Source organism: Littorina saxatilis, linkage group LG12, assembly GCF_037325665.1.
Source record: "Littorina saxatilis isolate snail1 linkage group LG12, US_GU_Lsax_2.0, whole genome shotgun sequence".
Classification (NCBI taxonomy): Eukaryota; Metazoa; Mollusca; class Gastropoda; order Littorinimorpha; family Littorinidae; genus Littorina; species Littorina saxatilis.
Window position 1 is genome coordinate 76,383,494 of NC_090256.1, and position 18,647 is coordinate 76,402,140.

The window sequence follows — 18,647 nt, forward strand, 5'->3', positions numbered from 1 at the left end:
TCAGCATTTTGATATCAGACTTCCAGCCTTTCAAGACCTTTGTAAATTTACTGTGAACTGAGACAGAAAACAAATGTGACCCTTCACCACGGATTGAGTCGCATGTCACCTTTGCATGATTTTCATATTTTTACATTTTCCTAAAGAATTGTGTATGCTCTATCCAGTGGTGAAAACCGTTTTAGAAAAGAGTGAAAACTGAGTTATAAGCCTGTGACTAAGGTGACCCTCACACTGTTACCAGACACTCTCCGGATTTATATTAAGCCTAGGGCAGAACCGTGCGAGGTGACATGCGACTCATTTTGTGGTGGAGGGTCACAAATGTGCATCGGTCCTGCATAGACATAGCCGTTGAAGGGACGTTAAAAAAAAAACTCTTACAAAAACGGTAAATGTATCCCTATTTTAAAACTCATTCCTTTTTAAGGCCTGATTTTCTCAGACTTTTTAAGGTCTTAAAATGGGGAAGTTCTGCTGTAATACTTTGAAATTATATATAGCAGATAAAGAGCAAAAGTGGTGCAAACAGGTAGAGGTAGAATTATTGAGTGGCTGAAAAGTAAAAACTAACATAACACAAGAGAATGAAAACACACTGCTGGAGCTAATTCTTCTTCTTCGTCGTTCGCTCAGACAGCAACTCCGGAGGCCCTGATGAAGGCTGCTGTACGCCGGAGGCTCTCCATGGGTCCATAGAGTTTGTCCCTCATCGGTGTGTCAGCAGGCCAGGTCTCTGCTCGCAAGTTTTGGTGTGTTGGACAGTCCTGCAGGAAGTGTTCCACTGTCATTGGAGATGTGCCACAGGGGGCTGGAGCTAATAACCACAGGAATCCAAAAACAGATCCAAAGTACCAACACACTATTCCCCTTTAGCAGAGACATACATACTATGTCTCTGCCTTTAGTTCCTATTCTTCTCTGTTCGTGGGCTGCAAATGAACAGAATGCTAGTGACTTGTCTCCCTTCTTGTGTACACTAAAACACAAGTTCACACAAAAACGTTTCAATAACTAATCTCTTTAGTTTTATTTGATAACCGTCAGATTTTTGTTCTGTCTATTCTCATTCAAATGGTAGTAATTGTGCAAAGTACAGCATCTTTAAAAAAAAATTTTTTTACTGTGACATTCACACAAAAACATGCAACACTTCTATAAAAAACAAAAAAAAACAATGATGCAACAATTTGATGCAAAAAATCATGCAACAAAATCTGTTTCTACATGTGTTATAACCTTTTTCAACAACTACAAACGAAGAAACCATTGCTATTAAATCCTGGAATAAAAATGCCATTTTTAAACAAAATATTGCTCAAATAATAATAATGCCATGCTCATCTTCTGTTGATTTTTTTCTTTATTGTTGTAAACTTTTAAGTAAAAATGCCGCTGCAACAACTGATATTGTAAAACAACTTTGCCTTTAATAGAATGTGTTTGAAACAAATATTTCCAGGCTTCACAACCAAATCATAAAATGCCGCCCAATTCTTTTTGACACATCAAAAATACAAAAAGATGAAAAAAAGATAAACACTCAGTACTAATAGAGAGTAACAAATTGAGCACGTAGATGTGTGTTTTCATTGCCCATCATGTGTAATGCATCTAAGATATAGAAAGAAAATGAAGCTTGAATTTCAGGTCTTGAGATTGCTTTTCAATCAATCAATATGAGGCTTATATCGCGCGTATTCCGTGGGTACAGTTCTAAGCGCAGGGATTTATTTTTTATTTTTATTTTTATGCAATTTATATCGCGCACATATTCAAGGCGCAGGGATTTATTTATGCCGTGTGAGATGGAATTTTTTTACACAATACATCACGCATTCACATCGGCCAGCAGATCGCAGCCATTTCGGCGCATATCCTACTTTTCACGGCCTATTATTCCAAGTCACACGGGTAATTTGGTGGACATTTTTTATCTATGCCTAAACAATTTTGCCAGGAAAGACCCTTTTGTCAATCGTGGGATCTTTAACGTGCACACCCCAATGTAGTGTACACGAAGGGACCTCGGTTTTTCGTCTCATCCGAAAGACTAGCACTTGAACCCACCACCTAGGTTAGGAAAGGGGGGAGAACTCGCAACCTCTTGCTTCCGAGCGCAAGTGCGTTACCACTCGGCCACCCAGTCCTGTCACTGCTTACTTAACAATATTTTACAGAAAAAGTTTGTTCAACAACCTTAAAACATTTAACATCTTCATACAAACTAAGTTTGAAAGATTTTTCACACGACAAAAAAATGTGCACAACTATTAACTCTCTCTAAGTAGCACCATCTTCAATATCCTCTGTCACCCTCATTCATGCACTGTTTTTTGGTCGTATGGTTTCTATCATAAAAGATGTGCACCCTGCTTGCAGTTGCAGACTTTCTTTTAATCATGATGTTATCAGTAAACAAGGGAAGTAATATCACTTGGTGCACCTGGCTGATCCCTGTCATGAAGTACATGTGTTGCAAGAAGAAATAAGACACAATGGTGGTTATGAGTGTCATGAAGTACATGTGTTGCAAGAAGAAATAATACACAATGGTGGTTATGAGTGTCATGAAGTACATGTGTTGCAAGAAGAAAGAAGACACAATGGTGGTTATGAGTGTCATGAAGTACATGTGTTGCAAGAAGAAAGAAGACACAATGGTGGTTATGAGTGTCATGAAGTACATGTGTTGTAAGAAGAAAGAAGACACAATGGTGGTTATGAGTGTCATGAAGTACATGTGTTGCAAGAAGAAAGAAGACACAATGGTGGTTATGAGTGTCATGAAGTACATGTGTTGCAAGAAGAAATAATACACAATGGTGGTTATGAGTGTCATGAAGTACATTTGTTGCAAGAAGAAATAATACACAATGGTGGTTATGAGTGTCATGAAGTACATGTGTTGCAAGAAGAAATAATACACAATGGTGGTTATGAGTGTCATGAAGTACATGTGTTGCAAGAAGAAATAATACACAATGGTGGTTATGAGTGTCATGAAGTACATGTGTTGCAAGAAGAAATAATACACAATGGTGGTTATGAGTGTCATGAAGTACATGTGTTGCAAGAAGAAATAATACACAATGGTGGTTATGAGTGTCATGAAGTACATTTGTTGCAAGAAGAAATAATACACAATGGTGGTTATGAGTGTCATGAAGTACATGTGTTGCAAGAAGAAAGAAGACACAATGGTGGTTATGAGTGTCATGAAGTACATGTGTTGCAAGAAGAAATAATACACAATGGTGGTTATGAGTGTCATGAAGTACATGTGTTGCAAGAAGAAATAATACACAATGGTGGTTATGAGTGTCATGAAGTACATGTGTTGCAAGAAGAAAGAAGACACAATGGTGGTTATGAGTGTCATGAAGTACATGTGTTGCAAGAAGAAATAATACACAATGGTGGTTATGAGAGAATACGAGAATACAGTACAATGGAACCCCCCTTTTAAGACCTCCACAAATCTGAAAGTCTTAACTGATTGTCTTCCAGGTACGGATATATCCGTACCCACTCATATGGCTCAGGTTCTGATATATATCCGTACCCACTCATATGGCTCTATCTGACCTGGTACGGATACCGGCACGGTTGGCCTAGTGGTAAGGCGTCCGCCCCGTGATCGGGAGGTCGTGGGTTCGAACCCCGGCCGGGTCATACCTAAGACTTTAAATTTGGCAATCTAGTGGCTGCTCCGCCTGGCGTCTGGCATTATGGGGTTAGTGCTAGGACTGGTTGGTCCGGTGTCAGAATAATGTGACTGGGTGAGACATGAAGCCTGTGCTGCGACTTCTGTCTTGTGTGTGGCGCACGTTATAATGTCAAAGCAGCACCGCCCTGATATGGCCCTTCGTGGTCAGCTGGGCGTTAAGCAAACAAACAAACAAACAAACAAACCTGGTACGGATATATCCGTACACACAGTCACTTCAGTTGCTTCCTGTAACGTCGATCTAACGCCTGCATTCCATCGTGTTGATACACAGTTCTACACAGTTAATACAATTCTGAGTGACCTGCTGCAGCACAGCTGGTCTCGGCTAAAAAAACTTGGTCAACATAGGTGGGTTAGAAAGAGTTAAACAAGCGGGAGTCTTAAAACGAGGATTAATGTACAAAGACTATGTATAGATAGTCTGAAAAGGGAGTGAGTCTGAAAAGGGAGGGAGTCTGAAAAGGGAGGGAGTCTGAAAAGGGAGGGAGTCTGAAAAGGGAGGGAGTCTGAAAAGGGAGAGAGTCTGAAAAGGGAGGGAGTCTGAAAAGGGAGGGAGTCTGAAATCGGGGGATCTTGAAAGGGGGGTTCCACTGTGCTCTCAGTACCAGAACAATGTGTCCCTTAATTGCAGGTGTCCCTTTACAACAGGGACTGGGTGGCCGAGTGGTAAGTGCACTTGCCTCGGAAGCGAGAGGTTGCGAGTTCGACCCTGGGTCGGGGCGTAAGCAATTTTCTTCCCCCTTTCCTAGCCCAGGTGGTGGGTTCAAGTGCTTGTCTTTCGGATGAGATGAAAAACTGAGGTCCCTTTGTGTACACTACATTAGGGTGTGCACGTTAAAGATCCCACGATTGACAAAAGGGTCTTTCCTGGCAACATTTTTATAGGCATAGATAAAAAATGTCCACTAAATACCCGTGTGACTTGGAATAATAGGCCGTGAAAAGTAAATATTCGCCGTAATGGCTTGAGATTTACTGGCCGATGTGAATGCGTGATATATTGTGTAAAAAAAATTCCATCTCACACGGCAGAAATTAATATGTAAAGCGCTTTGAGAACGTCAAGCGCTATATAAATCTCCCATATAAAAATAGATGAAGGGACAAGAGGAGGTACAGTCAAGCATGCCCTGGCGACCACCTCTCAACAATGACCACCTCCCTATTTAGACCACTCCAAAGGATTAAAGACAATGAGGTTTTTCAATATAATTCACCTGCGTACATAGTGACCACCTGTTTAGAACAACCAGATTTGGTCAGTTCCTTTGGTGGTCAGGTTTGACAGTATCCTTACTTGAGAGGTGTCCTTTCAGCAGAGGGGCCTCACATTACATGTATAACAGTATTTTATACATGTAACAATCGTTTTCAAAGACTTATATGATCACAATTTTTATTATGAGTGAGAACAAAAATAAACCATGCAGCATGAGGCCACCCCAGCCTTTCCACTCTCTTATTTTCATGCGTATAATTATAAAGACCTTCTTTGATTAAGCCGAAGTTGACTTCTCGAAGCTTCTTACCCAAAATGTGGTGCCAAATCTTTGTGCAGCAAGCATCGTGAAGAAGACTTTGTGAAGTCAACTTCACCCAATTAATATCAGGCGTAAGGCTTGCACCTAAAATCCATTCTGATAATCCTTGCTCCACGGCTATTGCCAGTTGTCTCTCTGACCGGACGCTACAGTCCTACGCGAATCTATCAAAACAAGAATTACAGAGTTATCTCCCATATGTTTTTCGCGAGCACTGATCTAAATTTGAGATCAGTGTTCGCGAGACGAAAATGATTGCAGATTGGCCGACTTCGACAGTGATCTCCGTTCTGTTCTTCACAGTTATGATAAAGACATCGTTCTAAGGTCAAAACAAGTCGAAATTTTGGGACTGCTGCCAGAAAGAGACCGTAATATATGGTTTCATCACTGTCAACTGGTTACAGAAAAAATCGTCTGCTCCAGTGAGCGCCGAAACCAAACGGTTGATTATCACGTGACACTATTACCATATTTAGAGTTGTTTGCACAGTAAATACATCCGCAAAAAAAATAGCTCGCTTGAAACTGTCTAAAATAAAAATTCCTCTGTAATTTAAAAATTACAAAACACCATGAAAAATTATTATCGACGATCGCAAATCTGCTTATATCAATAATACATTACAAAAAGCTCTAAATATGTAAAAAAAATATCGGTTTCCTTGCCAGACAAGGCATCTTGTCAGGGAGAGAATGAGCCGAACTCATTTTGACCTGAGTTCAGGATGCCTAAAATCAGCAAAAAAAGGGCACTTCCGTTTTGATTTTAAGTATGGTCCCTGATAACAATATATATATATATATGTACAGCACAAACAGTCATTCCACTTTCACTTGATGTTGGTTGGATGCTCTGCTCTCTTGGCGACTTCTTGTGCTCGATGGATGACCGTAGGGCATTTCTCACGGCGTACGATCTGGTTGTATTCAAAGTAACCTTCGTTCCGAGGCAACCCGTGCGTTCCATCAGGAAAGGTCACAAGGCCTGTACAAAGAAAAGTTTCTTATCTGGCACATACCTTTTAGCACATACAGTGGGACCCTCCTTTTAATACGTCTCAAAATCACAGAAACCAGGTCTTAAAAAGGTGGGAGTCTTAAAATGGGTGTAAATTTACAGAGGCTATAAACAAAAAGTCTGAAAAAAGGGTCTTAAAAGGGAGGTAGTTTTAAATGGGATGTAGTCTTAAATTGGGGGGTTCCACGGTATTACAGAGGAAATAAACAAGAAGAGGAGGTTTATTTTTGTGAGAGGTGTATTATAGTTCTCACTGAAGGTGCCTCACATCACTATCAACTTTGCTAATCTATTCATTTCTCTCTTTAATGATTTACCATTTAATCGATGACCAAGATTACTTCATAATAACTCTTTATATGAGATGTTGTAAAAGACAGATTTGGGTCCACACTTACCCATGCCCCAGATTTTCCCCTCCTTGAATTCCCCTTCAAACATCATGTTGTCCGCTCTCTGGAAAACTCCTAGGCCGTGGAATTTGCCATGACGGAACTCGCCAGCATACCTGAAACATATTACATTTCAGTCAACAGACAGCCCAAAACTAGTCAACTGAATTCGACTGACGTTTTGTACATGTACTTTACTTTACTTTACTTTATTTGGTGTTTAACGTCGTTTTCAACCATGAAGGTTATATCGCGACGGGGAAAGGGGGGAGATGGGATAGAGCCATTTGTCAATTGTTTCTTGTTCACAAAAGCACTAATCAAAAATTTGCTCCAGGGGCTTGCAACGTAGTACAATATATTACCTTACTGGGAGAATGCAAGTTTCCAGTACAAAGGACTTAACATTTCTTACATACTGCTTGACTAAAATCTTTACAAAAATTGACCATATTCTATACAAGAAACATTTAACAAGGGTAAAAGGAGAAACAGAATCCGTTAGTCGCCTCTTACGACATGCTGGGGAGCATCGGGTAAATTCTTCCCCCTAACCCGCGGGGGGGGGGGGGGGTACATGTACTACAGGGCAAAAATGGACCTTGAAAACACACACACACACACACACACACACACACACACGAACAGCGCATTACAAATGTCAAGCAATAATCTATTTTTTGAAAAAGCTACATAAACTGTCAATCTTGATCTAAAAGTAGTACACATATTATAATGACACTTTCAAAATGGAGAATTCTATACACACACACACACACACACACACACACACACACACACACACACACACACACACACACATATATACACTCACATCCACACACACACACACACACACACACACACTGATCACCTTGACCCGTCCTGAAAGGCCATGACCCCAAGACCTCCATACAGGCCATTGTCAAAGTGACCCCAGTAGTTGCTGCCATCAGGGTAGGCAAGGTGACCGTAACCATGACGATGACCGTGTTCGTTCCACTGACCGTTGTAAACAGTGCCATCTGGGTACCTGTACTCTCCTTGACGACCCATCCTGTTAACGAGACACTTAGCTGTAAAGCAAGTTCTGTAACTGTGAATCCGTTATCAATACAGAGGAACCCCCCCTTTAAGACCTCCAAAAATCTGAGAAATCAGGTCTTAAAAAAAAAAACCGCGGGTTAGGGGGAGTCCCATATTGGTTGGGACGAGAAAGAATTTACCCGATGCTCCCCAGCATGTCGTAAGAGGCGACTAACGGTTCTGTTTCTCCTTTTACCCTTGTTAAGTGTTTCTTGTATAGAATATAGTCAATGTTTGTACAGATTTTAGTCAAGCAGTATGTAAGAAATGTTAAGTCCTTTGTACTGGAAACTTGCATTCTCCCAGTAAGGTCATATATTGTACTACGTTGCAAGCCCCTGGAGCGGTTTTTTGATTAGTGCTTTTGTGAACAAGAAACAATTGACAAGTGGCTCTATCCCATCTTTCCCCTATCCCATCTCCCCCCTTTCCCCGTCGCGATATAACCTTGAATGGTTGAAAACGACGTTAAACACCAAATAAAGAAAGAAAGGTCTTAAAAAGGAGGGAGTTGTAAAATGGGGGTACATTTACAGAGGTTAAGGACAGAAAATCTGAGAAATCAGGTCTTAAAGGGGAGGAAGTCTTAAACTTGGGGGGTCTTAAAAGGGGGGTTCCACTGTACACTGAAGTGAGTGCACGTGCACCATGAATCGTACTGCATGAGGCAGGGTAAAATCATGAAGACATAATACGCTTCTATCACTGGTCTTGACAGACATGAATGTTACAATCAGACAACTGTGCTAAAAAAAAGTGGTCACTGTCATCTGGAAGGAGTTACGGGACTAATTTGGCTCAAACATAATCAGTTGTGAATTTCTGATGACCCAGGCAGGCAGCACATGTTGTTAATAATAATAATAACGATTACTTATATAGCGCGTAAACCTCGTGGTGACGAGCCCAGAGCGCTTTACACTTACACAATCATAATACAAACAAGGAAAGAGAACTAAATCCGAATAAATTCAAACATGGTCACACACACCCACACACGCACGCACACACACACACACACACACACACGCGCGCGCACACACACACACACAATCTTTCTTTCGTCATTGTCAATGTTCAGGTACCCGCAATGTCATTCCATGTACGCATATTGTTGATGTTGTTCTAATTTTTTGTATCTGATACTGCAGTTCTAGTACTGTCACTGTTCTATTTTTCATGTCAGAAAGAATCTACCCATACATGTCAATAGAAGTATACAAAAGTATACACACACACATGTACTCTCTCTCTCTCTCTCTCTCTCTCTCTCTCTCTCTCTCTCTCTCTCTCTCTCTCTCTCACACACACACACTCACAGACATACACACTACACTCTATCCCCCTTTCTCTTCCTCCCTCTCCCTTTCTCTCTCTCTTTCTCTCTCTCTCTCTCTCTCTCTCTCTCTCTCTCTCTCTCTCTCTCTCTCTCTCTCTCTCTCTCTCTCTCTCTCTCTCTCTCTCTCTCTCTCAGGCCTTGTCACTGACTCACTAGCAATGTGATCGCCATTAAACCTAAGAAGCTGTAGACACTGCACTAAGGTGAGCAATGTTTGACAGTTGTTTGCCTGTTTAAGCATAAATATTTGCTGTGTCCTCAAACTCCCCTGCTCCTTTTCTGTTGTGTTACTCCGGGCATCACTAGTAAGAAATGGAAAACAAGAATTGCCTGAAACTTAAACCCATAACGAACACACACTGACAAACAATCTCAAACAGTAAATGTACAAGTAGTGAGAAACTTCTTCGGGGAAGTGGGGACCAGTTCACAGGAAAACTAGGAAATGTAAACAACGTAGCAGACGACAGGCGGAAGTCATGAATAGCTAGAGCAGTTCAATCGAACGGAAGACTCGGAGACCGACAGAAACATACTAGCAATATTACCATGGCTAGCCGAAACATCAGCACCTGCTCGCGTTCAAATACGAGCCGTTTTGTTGTCTGAATTTGATGCTTACCTGGCGACCACAGCTGTCACCCGCTTGTCGCCGATTCGTCTCACCTGTGCGTGCTACGTCACGAGAAGCGGGGTCAAAGACTGGTGACGTGAGCGGCAGTGCACGGTCAACATGGTTGATTGCGGGAACCCACGATGTGCTCAGGAGCGACGCTTCTTCAAGAAAGAACTGCTGTCATGGAGCAAAAAAGTCCCGCTGATGATTGGTAAGTGTTTTGCCACTTCTTCCTCTTTCGATTCGTGTGCTTTTTTCAACGATCGATGCGCTACGATCGCCGTAAACACTCGTTCATCATTGTCAAATTTTTAACCAATATTCGGTCATTCTCTTCACCATCCAAACAGTCGATCGATAAACACTGCACCATTATGTCGAGGAAATATCCGTGGAGCTTTCTCCTGGCCCCGTGCTCACTTCCCGACCACTTGCTCTCTCCTTGCATATTTTCCGGCTAAAGATTCCACTCCGAGACAAACTTTGATCTGTTGGAGTTGTTAACAAGTGAAACCTCACCTGGTATCACTGTATCACTTTGATTTGGTCGCATCGTCTTCCTCCGCCCAATTTGGGTTGGAGCCCATGTCGTATGTCTTCATGACGTTTGCTCCAATTTTCATAAACCGCCATGTTTGTGTTCTAATTCATTGAAAAAAGCCCACCCTGTTTTTAAACCTAGTACATGTAGTAGTTTACTAGTCATTGTAGTTGTTAGTGCGGAACGCTTGGATGAGTGACACTGGGGTCGTGGCGTTGTGACTGTAAATATTGATCGGTTTTGGAGGAGATAGGTGAGACAGGTTCGTTTTGGATGCTGAGCTGGCTGTGACAGGGAGGTGCCGGGCCGTGACCCCGTATGTAACAATATGCTAATGAGCAGCTTAGCCGCTTCACACCAATTTTGCTGCTTGAGATTCGCCGTAGGAAAAGGGTGGGGACCGCTGAATCTGTCGTCTGCTACCCTCTTGCTATCGTCTGCTGCCGAAGACGGATGTAGTGCGGATGTGTAAATGTCATGCACCCACTTGCGCTGAACTCGTCCGTCTTCTTTTTGTTTCTTTTGAAAATGTCTTGGAGACGTTTGAAGATTGTGATATTAACTTTGTTGTTGTTATTGTTCTTAGGCTTTTCGCGTTGCTAGTATTGCATGAGTTTGTTTCTACTACTACTAGCCGCTAATTTCCAAAGAATATGTTCATCCTTTTATTGTTATGTTTCTGTGTATCTCGGGACATGACCATCGCCACACACACACACACACACACACACACACACCACACTGACACACACACACACAGTCACTATAGTGCAGACACAAAGATGTCTCCTACCATGGTCTGTTGATACATGTACCCAAAAATAACAAAAGAGGGAGAGAGAGAGACACACACACACACACAACACACACACATACACACACGCGCAGGGGAGGAGGTGGGCTTCACGAATAGCTTTGTAGAAGTTTTTTCAGTGTTGAAAATGCCCCAATCTTCCTGGTGTACTGTTTTAAACTAAATCCGGGCAGTGTCTGGGGGTGAAAACCTTTCTGTTTGTTGTTACACAAAACGACGACTCTCGTTGTCTCGGCTTCAGTGACCATCGTCTCTCGGCTGGCGCCATAAAAACATAAACAAAACTCCCCCCCCCTCTCTGTTTCACTGTGTGTGTGTGTGGGGGGGGGCACATGAGTGTGTGTATGTGCAAGTGTGTGTGTGTGGGGGGGGGCACGTTTGTGTGTGTGTGTGTAAGACTATGTGTGCGTGTGTGTTTTGATGAAAGAGTCACCGTTCAAATTTCACAGCATATTTTCTGAAAAGTAGAAGACAGAAAATAGCAAATATAGAAAGTGTATCTACTACTCTGTTTCTTCCGGCATGCTTTGTGTTGGCATCTTCGATTTGTAAAACAGAACACTATGAAACGTTTGACTTTTTGGCATTCCTTTCAAGTGAAAAGCCACCAGGGAACATCGAACTTCTTAGGCTGGACTGGGTGGCCGAGTGGTAACGCACTTGCGCTCGGAAGCGAGAGGTTGCGAGTTCGACCCTGGGTCAGGGCGTTAGCAATTTTCTCCCCCCTTTCTTAACCTATAGGTGGTGGGTTCAAGTGCTAGTCTTTCGGATGAGACGAAAAACCGAGGTCCCTTCGTGTACACTACATTGGGGTGTGCACGTTAAAGATCCCACAATTGACAAAAGGGTCTTTCCTGGCAAAATTGTATAGGCATAGATAAAAATGTCCACCAAAATACCCGTGTGACTTGGAATAATAGGCCGTGAAAAGTAGGATATGCGCCGAAATGGCTGCGATCTGCTGGCCGATGTGAATGCGTGATGTATTTTGTAAAAAAAATTCCATCTCACACGGCATAAATAAATCCCTGCGCCTTGAATATGTGCGCGATATAAATTGCATAAAAAATTTTTTTTTTAAATCCCTGCGCTTAGAACTGTACCCACGGAATACGCGCGATATAAGCCTCATATTGATTGATTGATTGAATAACAACAGAACAATGTAAGTACACAGCAGTACCTGAAAATAGCTGTGGGAATCACAGCAAGCCTTCCGGGGACTCCCTGGATTATCACTCTCCCAATAGCAAGTCATTCACCAGCTCGAGTAATTGCGACGATTTGGTAATCATTGAATTGCGGGCTGAGCTTTTAGACAAAGGCGGAGGTTCTGTTTCCATGCCAACACCGCAGTATAGGGGTCTTTTCGGGAGATCTTTCTACCTGTGTCGCGAGGGTGTCAGACAATTCCATTACCGACAGTCACTGTGTAATCAGAGAAATGGGAGACGCTTTGTGTGATTCGCCGCGCTAATAATAATGATAATACGAGAATTTATAACGCGCACATATCTCACCACAAGGCGACTTAAGGCGCACTCATACACATTCTTTCGCATTAACAACTCTTACTCTGAATCGCTCTACACACACACACACACACACACACACACACACACACACACACACAACACACACACACACAGACAGACAGACAGACAGACAGACACACACACACACACACACACACACACACCACGACCCTCGTCTCGATTCCCCCCTCTATGTTAAAACATTTAGTCAAAACTTGAGTAAATGTAAAAAGACTAATACCGAGAAAATCAATATTCTGAATATTAACAAAAATTCCGGGAAGCAGTTAGCTAATCGACTGCTTCGTGTGACCTTCATATCCCCTTGACAACCGTTACTATACCCCCCATAGAAATACTCCTGCTTCCCTAGCCCACCTCCCTCCCTCCACCCTCACCCACTCATGCGGATCTGTGTAGACTAGCGACTGATTACTGACTGAGTTAGTTGGCATTGAAACGAGCAAAGCTACTGTTCCTCAGGGTTTACATCGGCTGAAAAAAAATACAGAATTTTCTGAGATTATGAACCTTTTTTTGTTCATCAACTACTGGGTTCGCAATAAACTTCAAACTACTGTAGTTCCGGAATGTAACCGTGTTTGGTTTAAAAATACCGCAACGAAATTGTGAACCGGTCATTCTTGCCGGTTTTCATCGCAGCTGACAGTTGTTTTTGTTTTTATCAAAATAAAGCTTCTGCTGTGTTCTTATAACTTGACTGAGGAGGGAACGGTATTTACTTGATGTATTCCTCTTTGCGATCCCATTTTGATGATAATCGGATTTTGATTCTCTCTTCTTGAAACTCCTCCTCCTCGTCCTCATCGGTATCTCTCCACTCGACAAGCTCTCTTAACAAAAAAGGGTTTAAACTGACATATAGTCCTTCTTCGCCAACACCATCATTTTAATGCGCAGTATTCCAAGTCATAATGTCTGTTCGCTTGCAACCTTCGCGGGTTAGGGGGAAGAATTTACCCGATGCTCCCCAGCATGTCGTAAGAGGCGACTAACGGATTCTGTTTCTCTTTTAACCCTTGTTAAGTGTTTCCTGTATAGAATATAGTCAATTTTTGTAAAGAGTTTAGTCAAGCAGTATGTAAGAAATTGCATTCTCCCAGTAAGGTAATACATTGTACTACGTTGCAAGCCCCTGAAGCAAATTTTTGATTAGTGCTTTTGTGAACAAGAAACAATTGACAAGTGGCTCTATCCCATCTCCCCCCTTTCCCCGTCGCGATATAACCTTCGTGGTTGAAAACGACGTTAAACACCAAATAAAGAAAGATGCAACCTTCGATCGTTAGTAGGCACTGAAAAAGGCACATTAAAGGCACAGTACGCCTCCCGTAAACCATCACAGATACTGTCAGGCTTTTACACACAGTACAAACACCCTTTCGTTTAAACACTCACCGCTTGAGAACATCCTAGGTGCCCTACGTAAAGTGCGAGCAATTTTCAAAGAATTAATTTTGCGGAGTGTCTGCTCAGACAATCGGACGACCGGCACGGTTGGCCTAGTGGTAAGGCGTCCGCCCCGTGATCGGGAGGTCGTGGGTTCGAACCCCGGCCGGGTCATACCTAAGACTTTAAAATTGGCAATCTAGTGGCTGCTCCGCCTGGCGTCTGGCATTATGGGGTTAGTGCTAGGACTGGTTGGTCCGGTGTCAGAATAATGTGACTGGGTGAGACATGAAGCCTGTGCTGCGACTTCTGTCTTGTGTGTGGCGCACGTTATATGTCAAAGCAGCACCGCCCTGATATGGCCCTTCGTGGTCGGCTGGGCGTTAAGCAAACAAACAAACAAACAAAAAGACAATCGGACGGTGCGTTTTGGCGCTAGACGTAACTTTTAAAATCTAAATAATAAATTGACAGCTTGTAACACAAACATTTTTAAATCATAAAAGAATTCTTTTTTCATCAAGACAAGATCAGTACAATTCGAAGTTTTGAAAGTTTGAAAAAGGAAAAGCCCGGAAGCAGGGTCACGCAAGGTCGTGGTTCTCGTAGCAGAGGACGGTTATGCCTATCGTTCCTCTGAACAGTCAAAAGCCATCGCTAGAGTTCGTGTGAAACGCAGCCGTTTGTTGCGTTTAGATTCAGAGGTACATAATAACGTGCTATTGCAGAAAAGATTACAGCGAGTCGCATTGAAATCACAAACTGACGACTACATTGTGGAAAAAAAGGAAACTGGATCACACGGGTTCACGATGGCTCAGGGGTAAGATAAACCACGCAAAAATAAATTCTTTGAAAATTGCTCGCTCTTTAGGGAGCCGGAGGGCACCTAGGAAGTTCTCAAGCGGTGAGTGTTTAAACGAAAGGCTGTTTGTAATGTGTGTAAAAGCCTGACAGTATGTGATGGTTTACGGGAGGCTAACTGTGCCTTTAATAATTGGAAATCCTGGGCTAGTTAAAACTTTGCTTTCGTGAAAATATCGCGCAATCCTGTTTTTGTGTGTGTTTTGTTCTCTCACTAGACTAGCACAGGGTCTGTGCCATTTCTTCTTGCGAAGTTTTAGCATTTTCTGTGATTTGGTCAACAAAAGAAAGTTCCATTGTCCGTACAACTTTTTGTTTGTTGCTAATACACGTAATACTAATCTTTTAATGCGTAATGTTAAAAACATGTCTTGCATTGTGTGTGTGTGTGTGTGTGTGTGTGTGTGTGTGTGTGTGTGTGTGTGTGTGTGTGTGTGTGTGTGTGTGTGAACAAATCAAGTGAAACCTTTGCGGAACCTCTTCTACTCCTCCATAGTCCTCCTCCTCCTCCTCCTCCTTCTTCCTCCTCCTTCTTCCTCCTCGTCTTAATCTCTTCACTGAGTCACCGTGGTTGAAAGGAAGAAGAAGAAACAGAAAGAAAGAAAAACCCAAACGAAGATTCGCGGACCCTAGAAAGACGTCGTAAAAGTTAGGTAATCGGCTTTGTCGCTCCAGTCTGCCCACTCAAATGCCACCGGATTTTTACAATAAATAGTCGTATTTAAAGGAAGACGTTTTCAGACGGGTTTGTTTCCTTTTGGTCTTCTGTACCCACTTTTTGTTTTGTTTTTTGAAGAGAGAGTTTTGGGGACAACATTTTTCCTTCTCCGAATCGGCCATCTTGTTGCTGTGGTCTTTTGGACTTCTTCTGTTGAACGAAAGAAAAATGCTCGAACTCAGGATTATCCCGTAGAGACACATTGCTGTCAAATCAGTAACTGATCAAAAGTCAGCCGTTAAAAAAACAAACACACAAAAACAAAGAAACTAACAAAATAATCCTGCCATTTGGTGTCTCAAAATAATTTTAAAAAAAACATCAACAAACAAACAAAAAAAACAAAAGCCGGACAGAATCAATAAATGAACAGTTAACGACACACCCATCATGTCTTTGTTTCTTTTTCAGTTTTTTGCCTTTGCTCTTTCTCTCTCTCTCTCTCTCTCTCTCTCTCTCTCTCTCTCTCTCTCTCTCTCTCTCTCTCTCTCTCTCTCTCTCTCTCTCTCTCTCTCTCTCTCTCTCTCTCTCTCTCTCTCTCTCTCTCTCTCTCTCTCTCTCTCTCTCTCTCTCTCTCTCTCTCTCTCTCTCTCTCTCTCTCTCTCTCTTTCTCTCTCTCTGCTTCCGCATATCTCCATCATCGTGACCAAGTTTTAAGGGAAGACTAATTATTTTCCGATTTGGGTTGACAAATTTAAAGATCTGTAACAAAACACGTTCTTTCTGTACAATGCAGTTTTCCGTATACCGTTTGATGGATGACATTGTGTTTCTCTTCTCTTTCATTTCTACCTCTCTGGCTCACTTTCCCTGTTCATTGCGCTAAATCATCGGATGTTGTTTGTGGGTGTTGAGCACTTATCCACACCCCGTGATGTACCGTTTACCTATAGCCTACAACACCGCGTGACGGGGAATGGGATCTTTTTAAAAGTTTACTTGAAATACTGAGAGAAAAAGTCGATAGGCTCATTTTCATGTTTACAGCGCACAGTTGTTTTACACACAATGAGGAGATAGTGTTTCTCGGTTTGTCACCCTGCACGGAGTAACGAAAAATCTAATCAAATACAAAATAAAAAAGCCGGAAGAGGTAACAAGTTCAAGAGAAGCTTTTTTTAAAAATAATTTTGTTTTGGTAAAAAATGAAACAAACACAAAAACCTGAAATTCGTTCGCAAGCACGCACGCGTAGAGAGAGAGGGAGAGAGAGGGGGTGGGGAGAGAGGGTGGGGAGAGAGAGACAGACAGACAGACAGACAGACAGAGACAGAAGGTGCACTGTTAGAAGAATCGATGTTTACAAAATGTTCAGTGTTGTCAAAGACTCGTATTCGACGAGTCACGAGAATGTCTCGTACTTTGTCAAGAAAGGAAATGCAGGGAATGGTTGAAACAAATAGAATATATACGTACGGAGAAAATATTGTTTAAACAAAAATTAAATGTAAAATATACGCGGAGGGGAAAGTAGCTCAGCTCCAGCGCCTGTGGCATTGCAGTGACGTATCAGCTTGTGGTCATTCAGTCGTTAGAAAAGTAATTACTTTTTTTTTAATTTGCCAAGCACATCATTGTGGGGCTTTTAATAAAAAAATTCAAGCATCCGTCTACAACGTATCATCATTCATCCTTCAACATTTACACAATACTGAAATATCTCAACGCTAATTCATATCCTAACATCACATTTATATCAATAGGCCTACCATATCTATACTTACTGATACACATTTTTGAAATGAGCAAAATATGATTAATAATTTTGTTTATGGGGGTTTGCACTTCTGGAGAATAACCAAACAATACATCTTTTTCTGTTTATATAATGTTTTCTCCCGTATTAACAAATATACATCTTCTAACATTTTCCCAAAACAATTTCATTTTGCTACATTTCCAAAAGAAGTGTTCAATATAATCCATTTCATTACAAAGACTACATAAACTATTTTCTTTTAACTTCATTTTATGCAATAAAATATTTGTGGGATAAATATTATGTAAAATTTTCCATTGGAGTAACTTTAATCTTTCTTCGCTAAGTAATTACTGTTTCACCATGTTGACCCCGCCTACAGTCATATTGCTGCCGTGGCCATGGAGAAAATAATCATGGAAGAAAGTCAGTTTGTCTTATGGAGAGAGGGAGAGAGGGACAGACAGACAGAGAGAGAGGGAGAGGGAGGGAGGGAGGGAGGGAGGGAGGGAGGGAGGGAGGGAGGGAGAGAGAGAGGGAGAGAGAGAGAGAGAGAGAGAGAGGAATATGGGAGGAGTGGAGTGAGAAAGAGGTGGCTGCATTAAACACTTTTGTTTTTGGTAAAGAAAAGAAAAACACACTTATACACTACTAGAGCCGGAAACCTTCACGGCCATTGTCAAAACAAACATATTACCCCCCCCCCCCCCCTAAAACAAACCCATAGAATAAATAGCACACAAGAAGAAAATAAATAAGCTAAAAGTCTTACTTCACAAATGCATTTCCAGTATAATCAGCTTTCTCCCCAAAACAAAATCTTCTGAAACTCAAAATCCCTCTGCGTGGGATCACTTTAGAAAACCTCTTTCTCTACGCTTCGCACGGAAGAAGAAAGGCAGGCTCAAATGAAATTTTGAATTTCTTTCATGTTTTAGGGCAATTATAGCGACGAGGGGTGGCTTCCAATAGTTGCTTTGTGGCCCCCGACAGAACAGGTTGAGTTGGCAAGCGGATCGAAGTGTGTAAAACCAACAACGAAAAACGTGATCTCGCCTTCCTGCTTCCTGCGGTCAATACACACACACCATTATTTTTTTTCTCTCTTTACTTTTCTATCTTTCTCGAATGCTTTTATTTATTTCCGCCGGGTTGGGGGTGGGGGTGGGGAGGGGGGTGGGGGGGGGGGTGCGCCATTGTGGAACTGAGGGGGTGCTGTCTATGCGTGTGTGTTCGTGCGTGTGATGGGAGAAACTTGAGCCATTTTAGGTGTTTTTGTCCTAAAATAAATGAAATATTCATGCTGTAAAATAAACCAAAAAATTCCATCGGTTATTT

General features: G+C 41.9%; 2 protein-coding genes across 2 annotated transcripts in view; one reads left to right on the forward strand and one right to left on the reverse strand.

The window, feature by feature from the left end:
• LOC138982803 (MORN repeat-containing protein 4-like) lies at positions 1–9,809 on the reverse strand. The gene is made up of 5 exons (XM_070356154.1): positions 9,735–9,809; positions 7,562–7,744; positions 6,694–6,803; positions 3,916–6,262; positions 1–3,588 (listed from the first exon to the last, which is right to left on the reverse strand). The coding sequence occupies exons 2-4, from the start codon at positions 7,741–7,743 to the stop codon at positions 6,108–6,110; spliced, it is 447 nt and encodes a 148-aa protein (XP_070212255.1). The 5' UTR covers position 7,744; positions 9,735–9,809; the 3' UTR covers positions 1–3,588; positions 3,916–6,107.
• Positions 9,810–9,814: 5 nt separating this feature from the next.
• Positions 9,815–18,647, forward strand: part of LOC138983203 (uncharacterized) — a 56,248-nt gene continuing 47,415 nt past the window's right edge. The window contains exon 1 of the mRNA XM_070356615.1: positions 9,815–9,939. Coding sequence (XP_070212716.1) covers positions 9,846–9,939 — 94 coding nt within the window. The 5' untranslated portion in view covers positions 9,815–9,845. The remainder of the gene's footprint in view (positions 9,940–18,647) is intronic.

Excerpts from the sequence above, each read along its gene's own strand:
- LOC138982803 (XM_070356154.1), bottom strand. The coding sequence starts at position 7,743 with ATGGGTCGTCAAGGAGAGTACAGGTACCCAGATGGCACTGTTTACAAC. Across the intron at positions 6,804-7,561 it reads GCCTTTCAGGACGGGTCAAG|GTATGCTGGCGAGTTCCGTC; the intron begins GTGATCAGTGTG and ends AATATGTTTCAG. Across the intron at positions 6,263-6,693 it reads GGGGAAAATCTGGGGCATGG|GCCTTGTGACCTTTCCTGAT; the intron begins GTAAGTGTGGAC and ends TTCTTTGTACAG.